The sequence below is a fragment of the Podarcis erhardii genome (genome assembly GCF_964252035.2).
Source record: "Podarcis erhardii genome assembly, chromosome: 11".
NCBI classification, from domain to species: domain Eukaryota; kingdom Metazoa; phylum Chordata; class Lepidosauria; order Squamata; family Lacertidae; genus Podarcis; species Podarcis erhardii.
In genome coordinates, this window is record NC_138501.1 from 49,304,725 (window position 1) to 49,325,024 (window position 20,300).

Here is a 20,300-nt window from a genome sequence, read left to right on the forward strand (position 1 = left end):
TCCTGCCCACCTAGCAGTTTGAAAGCATGTCAAAGTGCAAGTAGATAAATAGGTACCACTCCGGCGAGAAGGTGAACGGCGTTTCCGTGCACTGCTCTGGTTCGCCAGAAGCGGCTTAGTCATGCTGGCCACATGACCCGGAAGCTGTACGCCGGCTCCCTCTGCCAATAAAGCGAGATGAGCACCGCAACCCCAGAGTCGGTCACGACTGGACCTAATAGTCAGGGGTCCCTTTACCTTTACCTTTACCTTTACCTTTACCTTTACCTTTACCTTTTTATGACTGTACATTAGTCATTCTCCTGATGAACAAACACATGCTATTTCAACTGAAGACCACTTGCATCTCACACCACCACGATAGCACTGTTGCGTTTGCAATCAAAAGGCAGGTAATTTCTAGGAAAAGTTGAAGGAACTGGTTGACGGTGAGCATCTAAGGAAGGTAGCCGTGTTGGTCTGCCATAGTCAAAACAAAACAAATTCCTTCCAGTAGCACCTTAAAGACCAACTAAGTCAGTTCTTGGTATGAGCTTTCGTGTGCATGCACACTTCTTCAGATACACTGTATCTGAAGAAGTGTGCATGCACACGAAAGCTCATACCAAGAACTGACTTAGTTGGTCTTTAAGGTGCTACTGGAAGGAATTTGTTTTGTTTTATCTAAGGAAGGGTATATTGAAAGCAACGTCCAAGGATGGTAGTCAAAAGCCAAGTTGGTGGGAATATTGTCCACCATAAATAACTGTCCTGCAATGTGCAAGTTGAGTTGAGGAGGAAAGAGGAGCATTCCAAAATTCTGCTCACTTGAATTTCTTTCTGGATTTCCAATCTCTGACTTCCCTGATCTGGTTTCCAAAATGGAACCAATGTATTAGGACTTCTTCGGGGTTTGATTTTCCAAACTTCATATGAAGTGTGGTGCCTACATGGTTTGCTGAAGCTTTCACTATCCTTGCACTCCTCCTCCTCGCCATTAATGAATGGCATGAGGCACTGATAAAACACTGCAAGAAAGCAACCTTAGATGCAGCCATACAACTGCATCAAGATTCTTTCTGTGTGGTGTTTTACCAATGCACAGCAGCAGATGGGTGGCTGGGTAAAACACTGCACAAAAAGAATTTCAATGCATTAGTATTTATAAGAACACTTCAAGGTTGCTTGAATAACTGAACATAAGCATGTAAAAGAAACTGAAAGAGAAATTGAGGGGGGTGGAATGATGCAGGATGAAGACTTCCAATAAAGGAATGTGAATGTTAGAATTCTGTATTTCCCTATGAATTAAAGTATTTCCCTCTCCTTTGCATATCAGCCTTCCAAAGATTCCCTCCATATAACAAACCACACATAGGAACCCAGAGCAAGGGAGGGACACCCCACCAAAGGTGGCTGAAAACAGATGGTTTGGCCACATGGGCCAAACTGTACACTCAAGAAGAATGTGATGTGGATAATGTGATAGGAATTTTATGGTCTTAGACCTATGGTAATGTTCATAAGTGTACCAACCAAGCACATACATTGATCAGCACAGGAAGACCGACCTGGAACCATTTTGATTCCGAAACTGTCCGAAACTGACCAAATGTTTTCTCTGCAAGATCAAAGGAAAATGGAAAAGCCTCCCCATTGTCTTTTCCTTCACAAATCCTGTCTTAAGGGTATGTCTGTGTTTGAATAGGGTGTGAGCCTGTGACCTGGCCCAGGAACTAAGTATTTATCATTACAAAAGACTGGCCAGGCTACCCAGGAAATCCAATCAAGTAACCTGCCAGACAGGAGAAAAACAATATTCAAATTTTCTGTTTTAGACCGCCTTTTTTGTGATGTATGTATGATGTTTCTGGGGGTGGTCTTGATCTACAGGGTGGCAATTTCAAAAGTCTTTATAAGGCCTTGCACGCCATTGTTCTGGGTTCCTCCTCCTCTCCTGCGGGTGAGGGGAGCACCCTATTGCAACAGATTAATAAAGATGAAGCTCACTAGCTGCTTTGTTTCTCAATAGTCTCTGGTTGGCCTCTGTTATTCTCTCCTACCAATAGGGAACCTATGTAAGGACTCTGTATGGGCATTCTCAGCCATTTTTAAGAGAGGGGGAAATAACGTAGCAGCTAAGAGAGAGAACTGGAACCACAAACTCACAAAGTGGCTTTCACCAAGCTACTATTATCTCAGATTAAGCTCTGACACCTACAACATAGTGATAATTATACTGGCCTATAGTACAGGCCATTGTTGTTCTTCCGACATTATGCTGTATGAATTGCCCAACCCATGCACAGAAGGAAGATGAAACACTCCAAGGCACTACAGAAACACGAAATATTAATAGCTTGTACCTGCATAAAAATACATAACTCTAGAGGTTCGCTGAGACGTCTCCTCCTCCCTTTGGATGGAACGAAACACTGGATGCTTTTGCACAATCATGACAGCCGCACTCGAAGTGTGTGAGTGTGAGAAACAGCTACGAGAGCAGCAAGACCCAGGAGAGCGTCTCAGAAGAAACAATGTTTGAAAATCTGACCAGCACATTCTGTCCTGGGTTATTACATGTGATCCTCTCTGTGTACATTACGTTGCGTTCTAAATTTAGCTAAAGTCAATAGCACTCCATTAAGTCGGCTATTGCTGCTGTGGCTGCTGCTTATGAACTCAACAGGGTCGTTCTATTCCCTCTCTCAGCCCAATCATGTCAAAAGTCAGGAGGGAGACAGCAATAAAAGCACTCCTGTATTCACACATAAAGGAGCACATGGCTTTGGCTTGGAAAACTGTCAGCACTGTTTTGAGTCTGTCCTTTTAATGTGGCAGGTTGTTGGGGTTTCGGTTTTTGGTTTTTAAACAGGTCTCCCCCCCAAGTGTCACCAAGAATGCCTTTCAGTTTCTGATGTTCCACTTCTGAATGCAGTTAGTATAATTTTTTTAAAAAAAACCAGGAGCTGGATCGTCTTGTAACCAAATATGTTCTCCGCCCCAGGTCAACGCAGCTCTTTTTTTCCACTTTGGTTTTTTACAGATCTAGCAAATGCAAATGGTTATTTTTAGGGCTATGCAAGGAGACAAGCAAAGGCTTGTTTGTTTGTTTCCTAAAATTTATAAACTGCTTCATTGTAAAACAACAACAACAATAACAACCCTCAAAGCAGTTTACAAAAATGATAAAACAATAAAATTATCAGTAGAAACAGTTAATCATTTCAGAATGTCAAAAAAAAAATTAAATCAGTAATAAACTAAAAACAGGTAAGAACAAACATCAACATTCTAGATATCTGTTTGTCTCAACAAAGTCTTTAGCAGACGCCAGAAAGAGTACAGTGAAGGTGTCTGCCTGATTTCAATAGGCAGAGTTCCCAAGTATACCAGAAGGAGCGTCTCCACCCCCATCGTTCTGCCCGGACACTGAGGTCCAGTGCCAAGGGCCTTCTGGAGGTTCCCTCACTGTGAGAAGCCAAGTTACAGGGAACCAGGCAGACGGCCTTCGCGGCAGTGGCGCCCACCTTGTGGAACGCCCTCCCACCAGATGTCAAGGAAATAAACAACTATCTGACTTTTAGAAGACATCTGAAGGCAGCCCTGTTTAGGGAAGTTTTTCATGTTCGATGTTTTATTGTGCTTTTAATATTATGTTGGCAGCTGCACAGAGTGGCTGGGGAAACCCAGCCAGATGGGCGGGGTACAAATTAATGATGATGGTGATGATGATTATTATAGGTGAGGCCACACTAAAAGAATAGTTTCTTACAAATGTGGAATGGGCATTATGTAGCACCTGCAACACAGCCAATGCCACAGAGTGAAACTGTTGGGGTAAGGCACTCTTATAGAGAAATTTTTCCGAAGCTGCTGAAGGCTTTATATACTAACAGCAACACCTTTAACCTGGCCTGGTTACAAACCAGTGGCCAGTGCCGAGCTCGTGAGCACAAGTGTTTTATTCTTGCTCCTTTCAGAAATCATGTTGCAGCACTCTGCACTACCTGTAACTTTCAGATAAAGTGCAAGGGAAAGCCCATATACAGCATATTGCAGCAATCCAACGTATGAACTAGCATGGCCAGGCTTTCACAGTCCAGGAACAGTAGCAGCTATTGTGGCAACTGCAGCTGACAAAAGTCACTTCTGAATGACACAGGAGAAAATGAGCATATAGGGCACAAATTCTCTTCTTATCAAGAAAACACTGATAACCTTTCAAGGAGCCTCAGAATGCAGCTGGGAGACTACCGTTTTTGATGGCTAAGAATATTGTCATTTCAGGAGTTTGACGGCTAAAGAGCATAGTATCTTTGACTGTGCCAAGTGGGAGAAGGAGCCTTCCATCATGTTTAGACCACTGGTCTTCAACTGGTGATCCAGAACTCATTACCAGGTTGTGGCCTGTTCTAAGGTGCGTTGCAACAACACATCTATTAGATGCTTTACCAAATATATGGTAAAACAAATAAGAAGAAAGAAACAGATCCCCAAATGTATGTTCTGGGTTAAAGGTGGGTCTGAAAAAGCTGGAGGCTGAAGGGTTAGGCCCTCTTCACCCCATAACCCATAACTCTGAAGGGATCTCCCTAGGAATAGGCCTCCTGAGCTGAAAACAACAGTGCAAAGAGCATCAGGAACAGCTGAAAACCAAATGTGATGCCAAGAAGCGGCACACCCAAGCCTTTCACAGAAGGCTGGGACTGGCATTAATATCAATTCAGGACATCTGCAGTTTTTGAGCATTTCCAGCAGCCTCAGCGTCTGCAAAATGGCTCTCGCTGGATCCCGCCTTTTCCGTTCCTTTAGGAAACTCAACACCTTCCCGTCTGAGTGAGCCAACTTCTTTTGTGGCCAGACAAGGAAAGAACCCTGATCCATGCCTGTCAGGTAGCTGGTCCTGTTTTTCTAGTTAAGCATTAACATTTAACGAGATTGGCATGCAACTCCTCGTTAGTCTGCAGCGCTTGGGCTAATTAATATATCACTAGGAGAGCCAGTCAAAAGGAGGATAGCGCTGAGGAAGTCTGAAAGACATTTCTCAGCCTACAGAGCTAAACCTATCATAATATTTGCTGGGGTAGGAGGGGAGGAAGGAAAGTCTTGTGCAGAAAGGTTTGAGTGTATCCACCTCTGTGTCTCATCAAACACACACACAAACACACACACACACACACACACACACACACACACGGCTTCCATTCTCAAGCTTACTGCCTAAGGCAGCACTAGCCAACACTGATGCTCTCCAGATGTTACTGGGGTCTCATTATGGGGCTGGAGACCCACAGAAGCTGAAAGGCACTATGTTGGCTACTCCGGAGCCAAGGGATGCCACAGTTATTGCAATGGCTCTGGGGTCAGGGTCACCCAGTTTCAGCAAAGCATATTCAATATCAAACAGAGATCCATTTATGAAGCAAATGTAGCCATTCCACAAGCCAGGAAGACTACCCACAGCCCACTTTCCATTCAATTCAATCTGACCCAGAAGTGTTGTCCTTATGTTCTTGTCAAGTTTAGGGGCCCTATCAGATTTACTTTTGATCAAGGAAGACAGTGGCGCTGTGGGTTAAACCACAGAGCCTAGGACTTGCTGACCAGAAGGTCGGCGGTTCGAATCCCCGTGACGGAGTGAGCTCCCATTGCTCGGTCCCAGCTCCTGCCAACCTAGCAGTTCAAAAGCACGTCAAAGTGCAAGTAGATAAATAGGTACCGCTCCGGCAGGAAGGTAAACAGCATTTCTGTGCACTGCTCTGGTTCGCCAGAAGCGGCTTAGTCATGCTGGCCACATGACCCAGAAGCTGTATGCCGGCTCCCTCGGCTAATAAAGCGAGATGAGCACTGCAACCCCAGAGTCGGCCACGACTGGACCTAATGGTCAGGGGTTCCTTTACCTTTACTAAGGAAGACAAATGATCAGGGAATGGATGGATCGAGTGTCCACACTAAGTTCAGCGTCAATCTGATGGGAGCGAGTTCCACATTTCATCTCATTTGGTCTGCCTTGAATCTTCATTGGATGCAACAACAAGGAAACCAAAGGAAACATCAGAATACTGCAAACGGCAAATGAAAAGGTCTCAAACATCATTAAGAGACATTAAAGACACAGGAGAACAGGGCAGTCTTCACCTGGAGCCAAAATATAATGAATAAGTCACGTGTGTCTAGGGAGGAGTTTCCAAAATTTGGATGGCACATGTGAATGGCCCTTTCTGCGGCAGACGATTGCCTCACCACAGAAAGCAGATCTCAAATACTGGGTAGGTTAATAATAATACTGTCAGAGCTGCCTCTAGGTCCCAGCTCACAGAGGACCAACGCCAGGCTGATGTTATGTACAAAAGTCTTTATTGAAGTTTAATTTCCATTTCAAAGCCAGAGCGTGCAGCCCTACGTCTAGACTCTAGATCGGCGAAGTCCCGTCTGAGTCTCCGCCCCTTCCACACCAGTTTAAGATCCTAGCCCTGCTCCACCTCCTGCGCTGCTCTCTTCTCCTCTGGGTCCTCCTGCCCTCTGGGGCATTGCCCTTTCTGGACTCTTCCGACGCTGAGTCGCTTAGCTCCTCCCCCTGCCTCCGGCGTGCTTTAGGACCCGGTTCCCAATCCTCACTCTCTGCTGTCCCGCGCTCCTGTACATTTGAACTTGCTTCTCGCGCCAACCCAGTGACCTTTCTCCTAACCGTTACACTACTTCTATCACTGCTTCCCTCTTCCGTGACACTGGATGGATCTGACCTCCCTTCCGTTGTCCGACTCTCCTAGGGAGGCGTGGTAGGCTCTGCCTCGTCTCCTCTCCCTGGTGGGGAAAGCACTGGCCCCGATGCCTGGGACTCTTCCCCCCCACTCTGCTCTGGTGGGGAAGCTGGTCCTAATTTCCAACTACTGCTCTGGGAGTCCCTGCTGCCCCCTTGCTCCTGGGGCGTTCCCCTTGGGACCCCCCTGCCCCTGGCCACTGGCGCTCCCTTCTGTGAATCTTCCAATTCACTGGAGAGGCTCATGGAATCCCTCGGACCACTGTCCCCTCCTACGCTCCCTTCGGATTCCTCCCCCTCGCTCTCCATCTCCCATCTTCCCTGTGCCTCAGCTCCTGAGCCCCTGACAAATACTAATAATAATAATAATAAAATTTATACCCCACCCTCCCTGGCCAGAGCTCAGGGCTGCTAACACCAGTAAAACTATAATAAAAGCATAATTGGGGGGGGGGGACAATTTAAAATACAGGTTAAAATGCAATTTAAAATGCAGCCTCATTTTAAAAGTAGCCCAAGGATCAAAACCTTAAGGGGGGGGGCATAAGGGTCAGACTGAGTCCAAACCAAAGGCCAGGCGGAACACCTCTGTCTTGCAGGCCCTGAGGAAAGATGTCAGGTCCTGCAGGGCCCTAGTCTCTTGAGCGTTCCACCAAGTCGGGGCAAGTACTGAAAAGGCCCTGGACCTAGTTGAGACCAATCTAACCACCTTCCGACTTGGGACCTCCAAAGTGTTGTCATTTATGGACCTTAAGGTCCTCTGTGGGGCAAACCAGGAGAGGAGGTCCCATAGGTACGTGGGTCCTAGGCTGTGTAGGGCTTTATGTGGGAGAAGGCTGACTTTCAGATTACCCAGATTCCCAAGTCACTAAGAGAATAAGACCAGCACACTGAACAGAGCTCAAAAACAGAAGCACACATCTCACTGAAAGCTAAACACAGCATCTGTATTCAGATGCTCATTCAATTCAGCTGCAGGTGTTTCAAGCAAAGACGGCAAAGACACTCCATGGAGCATCTGGGGATATCTGAGACAAAAGGGTGGAAAAGCGGAAAACTCCACAGAAATAAAGGGCCAGGTTTCACACACCCTGAAAAGACATCTAGAGAAACAGAACTTTCATTCTTCTCCAGGTAAAATGCTGAACGCCGAAGGAGCATACGAGGTGCTTATGCTGCAAATACATGAAAAGAAAACCGCTTAACGACACAGATGCTTTCGGCTTTTTCTGGCAATTTGTCAGATTTTTGGAGACGAAAGGCATCCTCTGCGCAGGAGCCGTCATCATTAGCTGTGCCAAAAACCTGAATTCAGATAAAGCAGCCACTAGGAATGCAATCAACAAAATCAGCTAAAAAGCAACACCATGGCAACCACTCGCCAGCTCCATCCCAGGAAAATAGTGACAAGGCTGGCTGGGAATGAACTCCTTTAGTGATGAGAAGTCTTCATCTTGCAAACGGAATCTGCAGATACCGAAGGGGCTTTGGAGAAGAGTTTTGTTGCCCTCGCGTCCCAATCCACTATAGCGCTGAATAAAGTGTGCTAATGCAGCAAAGTGCTAATGGAAGTGAGAGCTGGACCATAAAGAAGGCTGATCATCGAAAAATTGATGCTTTTGGATTATGGTGCTGGAGGAAACTCTTGAGAGTCCCATGGGCTGCAAGAAGATCAAACCTATCCATTCTGAAGGAAATCAGCCCTGAGTGCTCACTGGAAGGACAGATCCTGAAGCTGAGGCTCCAATACTTTGCTCACCTCATGAGAAGAGAAGACTCCCTGGAAAAGACCCTGATGTTGGGAAAGATGGCGAGCACAAGGAGAAGGGGACGACAGAGGACAAAGATGGTTGGGCGGTGTTCTCGAAGCTACCAGCATGAGTTTGACCAAACTGTGGGAGGTAGTGGAAGACAGGAGTGCCTGGCATGCTCTGGTCCATGGGGTCATGAAGAGTCGGACACGACTGAACCACTAAACAACAACAACCACAATGCAGCAAATGTTTTTTTCTTTCCTACCTTGCACAATTCTGCCAGTTTGAAATTTTGCAAAGTTCTGGCTTCCTCCCATCTGAAATACTGGAGAGCAGCATCAGTGTGGGCAACCAATGGCTTGGCTTAGTATAAAGCTGATTCCTATACAATATAATATAGTTGCTAGTCAGGAGAAGATACAAGGTGACAGATCACCGAAGCCCTGACTGATGGAGCCGGAATGTACTACCAGCATCCTTTCAAGCCTACCTCATAGCCTTGACATCTAGAAACTTGCTTTTTAAAATAATTAAAAAGGAGATTCTCAAAGAGGAGAATTTGCGCCCATCCTTTGCCTTAGGTAAAGGGACCCCTGACCATTAGGTCCAGTCATGACTGACTCTGGGGTTGCGTTGCTCATCTCGCTTTATTGGCTGAGGGAGCTGGCGTACAGCTTCCGGGTTCATGTGGCCAGCATGACTAAGCCGCTTCTAGCGAACCAGAGCAGCACACGGAAACACAGTTTACATTCCCGCCAGAGCGGTACCTATTTATCTACTTGCACTTTGACATGCTTTTGAACTGCTAGGTTGGCAGGAGCAGGGACCGAGCAACAGGAGCTCACCCCGTCGTGGGGATTCGAACCGCCGACCTTCTGATCGGCAAGTCCTAGGCTCTGTGGTTTAACCCAAAGCACCACCCGTGTCCCGTCGTTTGCCTTATCAGGGCTCAATTCCCGCAGAATTGGATAAGATGACAGGAAGGATTCGAAAGCTGCGGGACCAGAGATTCACAGAAGATTGGAAGAAATATACGAACTATTTGAAGAGCAACTGTAATCAACAAATTACACTAGTAGGACTACAAGAAGTTTTGTAAGGAGGAATATGTGAAATATTGCAAAGAAAATAAAGAAGAGAGACATTAGTTATGATACTTAAATGTAATAGTGAAAGTAAGAAATGTAAATTAAGTGGGAAAGATTGGAAAATTTTCAAATGTGATTGACGGAAATCAAAAAGTTGTATAAGATATAAAAATATGTTTTATAATTGTTGAAAATGATACGTATGTATGTATGTATGTATGTGTGTATATATATATATATCCATCATGGATAATATCAGTGGTGCTAGCCAATTCTTGCCTGTATATTGCATTTTATATTTTATCATTCTTTTAAATCGCTTCAGGACTCTTCCTTGCTTGCGTGAAGCAATAAATAAATCTAATAAGCCAACTTTAAAAACGGCTTCCTCAAAGGAAGACACATGGCTATTGTGTTAACAAATGAGCAATAACTATGCCCCACCATTAATCCATGATAATCTGGAAAAGTCTAGGCATTGTGGTTGTGGGTATGTCTCAAAAGAAACAACTGGCTGCAGTAGCAATTAAATGGGGCGAGGTCTCCAATTTTTGCCACAGTCATAATCCATGCAACATTATTGCTACAAGAAGCAACAGAATCATCACCACACAAACAAGAAGCAACACTACCAATGAAAAGACAAAGGAAGGCATTTAGACTAGTAAGTAGTGAACATAAATTTTGGGTTGAGGAATCTCTACCCCATTTTCACCAATTGACAAGGGAGGGCTTAGAGAAGCAGATCTGAGCTCCTGATAAGCCTGAGAGATTCAGAGAGAGTCTAAATGGTATGAAATATCTGAGGCATCTCATCACTCACTAAATAAACAAAATCTTAAAAGGATTATTAGGAATGGAGGTGGTGAAAGGGCAGGCCCAACAGGTTCGTTCTCTCTTCTATCTCTCTCTCTCTCTCTCTCTCAATCTCTCTCTCTCTCTCTCTCTTGCTCGCTCTCTCTCTCTCTCTCTCTCTCACACACACACACACACAAACACACACACAACACAAACACACACCTTACCTTGTTCACAAACCAGTCCTGCCTCTGGAATGTGAAATCCTAGTGCACCAGCTGAAAGCAGGGCTAATCTGAAGGAAAGGTCACAGAAGGTATGTGTCCAGCACTCACTTTGAAACGCCCTATAAGGAGAACTCTGTTTCTTTTCTCTTTTTTTGCTCACATTCTTTCCGGCAGAACAATCCTCTCACTCTCTCTCACCAGCAGAAGTTTCAGTGAATGTCATAATGCAGTTGGGATTTTCGAAGCACTTTCTACAATGTATCCCTTCTGAATTACCGAAAGAAGAGGTAAGGTAAAGGACCCCTGGACAGTTAAGCCCAGTCAAAGGCTACTATGGGGTTGTGGCACTCAATTCGCTTTCAGGCCGAGGAAGCCAGCGTTTGTCCACAGACAGCTTTCCAGGTCATGTGGCCAGCATGACTAAACCACTTCTGGCTCAACAGAAGCCAGAATGCATGGAAACGCCATTTACCTTCCTGCTGCAGAGGTACCTATTTATCTACTTGCACTGGCGTGCTTTCGAACTGCTAGGTTGGCAGGAGCTGGGACAGAGCAACAGGAGCTCACCCCGTCGTGGGGATTCAAACCGCCAACCTTCTGATCAGCAAGCCTGAGAGGCTCCATGGTTTAGACCACAGCATTACCCACGCCCCTGGGTGATATCCTCCTAGTCATACTAAGAGTAGGTCCACTGAACTTAATGAACTTTTGTTTCAGTGCCACCCACTCCCAGCATGTTGGATTAGGTCTGGGGGGAACCTGGGTTCAGATCTTAACTCAGTTTCCAGCTGGGATTCTTGAGGCCTTTGAGGGGAGCGTCTACCATGTCTCCTGGCAACCCCAGGAATTCCCTAGCAGATCCCAACCCAGTGGGCCCCTCAGCAGTGAGATTCTCAGAAGTGTTTCCAGGGGACTCTGCCTAACACCTTAAGATCAACAACCTGTGGGGTGTCTCTTGTTCATCCACAGTGGACACCATGTCTGGTACCAGGTCAGGGACCAGACCTGGAACCTCAAGCACAATAATCGGGTGCTCTACCACTCTTTCCTACTTCCCAGAGGGACCCTGAGTCTCTCCCGCCAACAGGGAGAGCCTTCCCCACGGGAGGAAACTTTAGACCTCAAACAAGGTCTTTATAACATCATGAAACTTGGCCGCTGGCTCCCACACTGGAAGGGGGCCTGTCTTCTTTGTGTCCCCAGTGTTATCAGTTTGTGTATGGGCACCGTCCCCAAAGAGAAGAATCTAAATTACACTCAAGAGCATTTATTTGCTCCTTGCCCGGTGCTACGTGCCATCGCGATAAAAACTGACAGCACTTTGAAGCCTGTAAACTGACTCCTAGGTAACTGCTCAGAGTTTCTCCCTTCCCTCCCACACTCCAAGCATCCTCGCATTTGATGTTCTCTCCCCCAGCTAATCAGAGAAAGGATCAGAAACTCGAAGCTATTGAGAGCGGTGGCAGGACAGTCTCAGTGTGACAGCTGAAGGAGCCGGTCGCATTTCACTGACATACTCAATTGCTCCAGTAAATTGAGTGGAAGTCAATACACTCCCTTCTTCAGATCTCCTGTGTGTATGCACACAGCTTGATTCTCTCCAGCCCAGCCTTTGCCAACTGGGTGCCCTGCAGCTGGAGGAAGAGGAGAGAAGAAAAACACCCAGGGAGGCTGCTTTCCATAATGTGGGCAGCAAGAGAGACAGATAAAGATGAGACCAGGCCTGTTCTTGCCAGACTGTCCCCACCCTGACAAAGTCTCCAAATAAAGAAAGACATGTCCCTCAATCTATCCAATGCATGCTATTGAAATTTGTGGGCAGGATTAGGCTTCTGGGCCTACAGATGTCAATGCCTATGCAGATGGTGACAGCAGCCATGAAATTAAAAGACACCTGCTTCTTTGGAGAAAAGCAATGACAAACCTAGACAGCATCTTAAAAAGTAGAGACATCACCTTGCCAACAAAGGTCCGTATAGTAAAAGCTATAGTAAAGTATAGTATAGTAAAATTTTCCCCAGTAGTGATGTATGGAAGTGAAAGCTGGACCATAAAGAAGGCTGATCGCCAAAGAATTGATGCTTTTGAATTATGGTGCTGGAGGAGACTCTTGAGAGTCCTATGGACTGCAAGAAGATCAAACCTACGGTATCTATTCTTAAGGAAATCAGCCCTGAGTGCTCACTGGAAGGACAGATCCTGAAGCTGAGGCTCCAATACTTTGGCCACCTCATGAGAAGAGATGACTCCCTGGAAAAGACCCTGGTGTTGGGAAAGATGGAGGGCACAAGGAGAAGTGGATGACAGAGGACGAGATGGTTGGACAGTGTTCTCGAAACTACCAGCATGAGTTTGACCAAACTGCAAGAGGCAGTGGAGGACAGAAGTGCCTGGCGTGCTCTGGTCCATGGGGTCACGAAGAGTCGGACACGACTAAACAACAACATGCCCTATGAGATTCCTTCTGAGCATGATGTAGTGCAGAGGGCCCAAGTCGCACATTTGATTACATAGGGTTGCCATATTTCAGAGTCAGAGCACTGGTCTATTGAGCACAGTATTGCTTACACTGGCTCGCAGCAACCTTCTGTGGTTTTGGACCGGGCATCTGTTGAAAATCGAACCTGCATGTGAAGCAGTGAAGTAGCTGCGGCAGCTGCGATTTCCACACAATCTTCCCAAAGATGGATTATTCAGAGATATCTGGCAAAGTCCATTTAGCAACCAGCTGAAGTCCCTCTCAACCCAAAAAGAAGGTGAGAGGGAAGCTTTTTAATCTACCACGAAGGAAGAACCGAGAGAATGAGAAAATTCTCCTCACCATACCGAACGAGGGGGGAAAGAAATACTTCAGTAATGACGGTTTGCCAGAATCAACAAATGTCAACTGCCAACTCAGCTGTACATTGACAAGCCAACACCTTACTGTCTGGGCACCCAGAAGGCCTCCTTTCCCGCCCACCAAGTCTGGGGTTGGAGTGTATTTTAGCATATATTACCTCATCAAAACTGGATTGGGAGCACTAAAAGCAACAAAACAAACTTTGTTCATGGTGGCAAGCTCAGTTTGGGTCTCTCTCAATAGATCTTTGCCCCCTGTTCACACTTCATACATTTTCCCCCTCTGTGGCACCTTCTGAATCTTTGCCCACAGTATTTTATATGCCAGCCCAGTTAATCTTTCATTTTACAAAAAAACAACCACCACAAAATAAATCCCTCCCTGAGCCATTTTTCTTCCTCACCCACATTTCCTCCCTTCTCCTCTCCCTCTGCAATTCCAAAGTTAGCTGTGTAAAAACTATTCACAGAGCGAGCGTGGAAAAGCCACCGTAAATGTGGAGGAAGAAAAACACACACCGCCAACATTTACAATAACTTCATAGCCAGCGCAGTAAACATTTATCTTTAGATGAGGCACCCGAGAGAAATGTGTGCCAAACTACATGTTAAATTAAAGCTGTATTTTTGAATTGCATATTCTGTCAGGGCTTTAAATAGGCTTTTTCCTCCTCCTTCTTTTTTGCAGTGTGAATGTTGGGGGGGGGGGGAGTACAAGTGCGACTGTGGCCCTGCAAATATGCACCACGTTCCTAAAGAAACTGCTCTCCCCAAGAAAAGAAAAACACAAGTATTTGGGCACAAGAGGAAAAATAACATTGGCCTGGCTGCATCTTGGAAGAAGAGGGGTTTTTTTGTCAGGATGGTGGTGCAGGGAGAAAGGTTTACTGCTTTCTAAGGGGGTAGCCACCTTAAAATGCAGGGACATCACTTTGCCAACAAAAGTCTGTATAGTTAAAGCTATGGTTTTCCCAGTAGTGATGTATGGAATGAGAGCTGGACCATAAAGAAGGCTGATCGCCGAAGAACTGATGCTTTTGAATTATGGTGCTGGAGGAGACTCTTGAGAGTCCCATGGACTGCAAGAAGATCAAACCTATCCATTCGGAAGGAAATCAGCCCTGAGTGCTCACTGGAAGGACAGATCCTGAAGCTGAGACTCCAATACTTTGGTCACCTCATGAGAAGAGAAGACACCCTGGAAAAGACCCTGATGTTGGGAAAGATGGAGGGCACAAGGAGAAGGGGACGACAGAGGACGAAATGGTTGGACAGTGTTCTCGAAGCTACCAGCATGAGTTTGATCAAACTGTGGGAGGCAGTGGAAGACAGGAGTGCCTGGCGTGCTCTGGTCCATGGGGTCACGAAGAGTCGGACATGACTAAACAACTAAACAACAACAAAGGGAGGTAGCTGGATATTACACTCACCAAGGGGAACAAGCTTCCCACTCCTGGGTCACACCCACACCATGCAGTCAAAGTGCATGGCTTGACCCAAAAGAATTCTGGGAACTGGAATTTAACCCAAGCACTCTTAACAGAAGGGCATGAAAACACAGCCTGGCTATCCCATGAGCCTCTGCACCAACTATTGAGGCCTGTGGAGAGTTGGAATTCGAGCAAAGACATTTGGAGGGAGCGATTGTGGTAGAGTTTGACAGCGTTTGGCTTCTGGTCAATGCTGGTGGTTGTTGTTTTTAAGGGTTTCCCAAGGGTTTCCAGAGGTGTAGAGGGTGTTTGCAGGCTTTTCCAATGGTATTTCAAATATACACGTGTCAGGGAACTGCCATCAGCTCAGAGGCAAGAGGTAGAGAGGCAGTTGTGTTACAAGGAGCCTCTGAAAATCTTGCAAAGCAGTTCCTCCTCCAGCAAGGAGGAAAGCCCCACCTCCAGTGAGGAAGAGGTGCAAGTACAAGAGGATGCTAGGGAGAGCCTCAACACCAAGCCTGAGCAAGCCGGAGAGGCGGCGAGCATGCCCCTGCCAGCGCCCATCCTGCACAGAAGTTTGAGGTGCAAGGAGGGGCAGAAAAGACTGGGGGTGATGAAACTGTTATGCTGGGGGAGGTACAAAGAGAGAGCACTCCCGGATTCTGCTAGCGATTGAGCCAGACATGAACTTATGATGCTCTTCACTGGAAAATCGTCCTAAGAAAGTTGTTGAGTTTTTTGGGAATGTTTCAAAGAGCCTGGACATTTTGCTGATTTCCCAAAATTCCCCCCAAGAATCCCAGAAAATCCAGATGTATGACAACGCTACCTTTACGGGCTTCTACCAAAAGCCTTCTATGCCATATAAAGAGCGTTGATGAGAGGGACTTTCCCTTTTACTTTAAATGAGGGGGAGCTCTGCATGGAGATCTCTTTGAACACAAAATATCTAATCCAGCACAAAATGGCAACTGGGAACAAATGGCTCGGGAAGACTTCATGCTCCTCACCAAAGTGTGACTTCTCAGAAAACTTTGGGTGGAGACTGGGAGTCCTTCAGCTCCACTATGAAGACTTCCGCTTAAGCATGTATTAGGCATGGAGGAACGCAACTCCCGATGACACGGTGATCAATAGGCTTTGGCTGGTGAAGTCATCCCTGAAATTTTACGCCCTCGACAATCCCTGGTCATGGCCAGAAAGGCTGCAAGCGCCACGCTTCCGCCTACCCACGTATTCCTCTCTGACGTGAACCGAACAATTTCGAAAGCGAGAGGAAGGAAAGTCAAGTGCCGGGGCTCGATCCAGATTTGTTCAGACGGTTTCCAACTGTGTGATCTCTTGAACTTTTTGCGCTTTAGTGATTTTCTTACTGACAAGCGGAAGAATGTAACCAGGAACCATATAAGAAAGGCCAAGTCAATCTTCTTGGAGTCCTTTGCATGCCCTGTTCGCCTTGAATAAATAGCAAAATATACTGTACCTGCATGCAGAACACACATCCTCAGTCCCATTTTGGATCTCAACAGCTACTTATTTGAACAGCTTGATATATTTGTTTAAGTCTTTCCCCGCATCTCTGATTCTCCCTTTTTTTAATAGAAAGGCCAGTAAATCACAAGGTATTCCAGCACACGTTAAAAATGGTCATTTATTATTATTATTATTTTAATAATAATAATAATAATAATAATAATAATAATAATAATATTTGAATTAGCTCTTCTTGCACTCTGCTACTTTTACTTTTCAAGAAGCTCCTTAAAGGGTCAAGTAATATTACCCTCAGAAGAACTGTTGTTCAGGTCAAAAGTGTTAATCAGGTTGGCTCCAGATTCAAATCTTCTCCTCAAACTGGATTCAAGCATTCATTCACACACACTACAAAAAACCCCACCACACAACCTTTATTTAGGTTCGATTTCCTGCCAACACCACATTGCCACTTCCAACTTTGTCCTGCGCTAGCCAAAACCAGGGTGGGTGGGTGTTGCTTTCAAGATTTCCAAAGAGCCAATGAAGTTAATTCATAATGCAATTACAGGTTTAAGGTTCATGGTTTACCTAAGCTTTGGGTTTTTTACTCATTATCCAGCTGGCAAAGCAAGGAAAACACAGCGCTATTAACAAAAATGTCAAATACTTTCCACCTCCATTTTTTGAAAAAAAAAAAACCTCACATAAAAGCTGAAGACAAACTTTTACAAGGATGAAGACAATTATTTTCTTCTCAGGAGGTCTGAGAAACAGAAAATGAAGGTGGAAGATGGAACACAGCTGAATGTAAACAGTTTTTGAAGAGAAGATCTTTTAAATTACCAACTTTCAGTCTCATTATAATAACAGGCTTAAGGCCAATTAATAGGCTCAGTTGAACTAGTAATTTTGAGAAGGAAGTCTATTTACTTTGGGAGAGAAAAACACCTGGCAGATTCACATTTTGACTTCAGACAATTTGAACGGAAATTCCCTAAGAAGGATCAGGCTTCCACAAACTTGAAAGTGGAGATGGAGCCCACAATTTTTGGAAACAGCAGAATTTTCTCTCATTCCACTGATGTTGAATTAGCCAAAAGTTAAGTGAAAAGAAACAACAATTTGGTGACATATTGAGTATACTGCTTTCCACTTCATAATAATTTAGAGTGCCCACCTTTCTTGTATGGGAAGTCCATATGAGACACAGCTTGGAGACAAAATCATTTGTCTGCCAGAGCCATCCATGCAGTGGCCAAAGTGCCAATGTTGTGGGGAAATATCTGGCTTTTCTGAATCATTGGTGTTGTCGCCACAAAATGCAGCCATATTAGTTAAGGTAAAAAATTGTCCAGTAGCACCTTAAAATGTAAAGGTAAAGGGCCCCTGACATTTAAGTCCAGTAGCAGACGACCTTAGTTGGTCTCTAAGGTGCTAATGGACATTTTTTTAAATTTTTTTAATTTATTTCGACTGCGTCAGACCAACACAGCTACCTACCTAGATCTAGTTAAGGTAAAATTTCCATTTAGATACTCTCAATGTCTGGTGCAATATGCAGTAAGCATAACCATCACATTCAACTATAGGGAGAGAGAAAGATGCCACGGAGCACAACAACTCATTCAAAGTTACATCTCCGTTCCAATGTTGGTGGTGCCCAATCAAGAGATCTCATGGCACTTCTACCTTGGGGTAGGCAACCTAAAGCCCATGGGCCACAAGTGGCCCCGGGGGTTGTTTAACTGGCCCACGAGCTGCCCCCAAACCGAGTCGCCCGCTCAGCAAATCTCCGTGCGCTGCACTAAACCGGCACAGTGAGGTATGGGGACTCGCTTCCGCAGCACCAGAAATCGCGTCTGTGCGGACGCCGGAAATCGTGCACACGCAATCCAGCCCACAGAGAGATCTCTGCTGGAGTGAACTGGCCCAGGCGAGGTAAACCTTGCCAACCCCTGTTCTACCTGGTGTAGAGAGCTTTTGCAGCAATTGCAACTGTCGCCAGGGACCACCACCTTCAACAACAAAAACACCATTTCACGAGTAAGAATTATGTCATTCGCAGCACTTCGGTAACATTGGTTGCATGGAGAAACCAACGGGCATGAGCCATGTCACATTACAGAGGTAACAAGTGGACGACCCTGAAGGAACAGTCATGCATGCATGAGATCCCAACCAGTTTCTCAGCTGGTTTCATGCATGTGATGAACTAAGACCCTGCTCAGTAAATCTCATGCTACCATTGACCATTTTGTCTCTAAGGGGCTACCACACTTTGAGTACCGTAGTTCTAGAAGTCATCATCTGAAGGTACCATGCCTTCTGGGCTACTCTTTGACCTGGTGTGTCTCCATCTCCTGACACTCATCCTGAGGCTGCAGCGATAGTGTAACTGAAGCAACCGACCGCCATTCGCTAATAGCTATTAGTTCTTAATAGAGGCCAGCACTTAGGCCCAGGATGCAGTTACTGTCAGAAGGGTCATGGTTAATAATGATTAATCTGATCCTTACCAACACAAGCTGCATCAACCAGTCACTAAATAATTGCTCAACAGCCTGGATATTATTTCCAGAGAAGCGAGGGTAAGAGGCACACATCTATCATTGCAAGATGAAACCTAAAAATGAAACACGCCGAAGGAAAAGGAGATGTTAACTCCCAGGGATGCCAAAAAAACTTGAGAAGAGCTGAGAGAAACCCCTCAAAATGAAGTGGGAAACAAGAAATAAAACTCAACATATCATTTGTTGAGAATAACCTAGTTTCTTTTGCTTCATTTGTGCCTGAGAACTCCTCAAAGTTTCTGCCACAATCCAATTTCCAACACTGGATTAAAAAAAAATGATGATGTCATTAATTAATACGTTTACCCATCTGTTTATCCAATTGGCTCAAGAATTCTTTTAAAAATATCTGAATTCTCAAATGCATCAATGCTGTTGAAAGCAGCCACCTTGCCTCTCATCCATCCAAGCTATAAAACAGCATGCAAGGGGGGTGGGAATCACCACAAGACCCCATGAAGCTGGGAAGTGAAGGGACTTTATACATCATTGCTCCTCCAGCTTCTTCAGCAGTCTCAGAAGTAAGCTGCCCTCTTTCAGGAGTCTTCAGAAGTAAGCTGCCCTCTTTCAACACGGGTATAGATTTGTTTAGGGTTTATAAACCCTCCTTTCGCCACAAACCACTTACAGAACAAAACAGATAACGTTGCACAAATCACATATCCAATTATCGCCAAAAACATTTCTATACAGTGGAATCTAGGGTTGTGAACGTGATCTGTGCGAGAGGCACGTTCTCAACCCGCAGCATTCCCAACCCACAGTGCCACGTCTGCACATGAGCGTGATGCAATTTGGCAATTCTGTGCATGCACAAAGAGTGATTTAGCAATTTTGCACATGCGCCAGCACCGAAACCTAGAAGTAACCCATTCTGGTACTTCCAGGTTCAGCACGTCCGTAACCCGAAAACACGCAACCCACAGCGATTGCAACCCGAGGTATGACTGTATAGCAAATGATACTAAAACAAACTACAACAGAGTGGGCAACAAACTCAGACAGCAAATGGCATATCCTCTCATCCCTCTCCAAAAGCTTGGGCAAAGAGGTGGGTCTTTAACCAGCACAGGAAAAATAAACAGCGTTGATGCCGGGCACAACTCAGAGAGGAGAGGACACTAACGGCAGGGGAAAGACCCTTTTCCTAGTTGGGACCAGTGCTTAGTTACACACTTCTGGGGAGGTTGTGTGTGTTGTTATTCCCATGTGTCTGTTGCAACAACAACAGCAAGATAAGGGCTGGAAGAGAGGGTGTTTATATCGCTGTTGTCATTCCTCAGCACCACATACAACCTTCTCCATCAACAATACTGAAAGCCATTAGGTGCCTATACCACTTGCTCAAAGACACCTACTTGGGCTCAAGGAAGA

At 45.4% G+C, this 20,300-nt stretch overlaps 1 protein-coding gene across 2 annotated transcripts in view; it reads right to left on the reverse strand.

The window, feature by feature from the left end:
* SETBP1 (SET binding protein 1) overlaps positions 1 to 20,300 on the reverse strand; it is a 275,870-nt gene that overhangs the window by 173,182 nt on the left and 82,388 nt on the right. Inside the window, exon 1 of one of the 2 annotated variants that reach the window (XM_081881348.1) lies at positions 2,346 to 2,842. The exons of the other annotated variant lie outside the window; for it this stretch is intronic. Coding sequence (XP_081737474.1) covers positions 2,346 to 2,351 — 6 coding nt within the window. The 5' untranslated portion in view covers positions 2,352 to 2,842. Of the gene's footprint in view, positions 1 to 2,345; positions 2,843 to 20,300 lie in introns of those variants that run through there. 2 annotated transcript variants of the gene reach the window in all.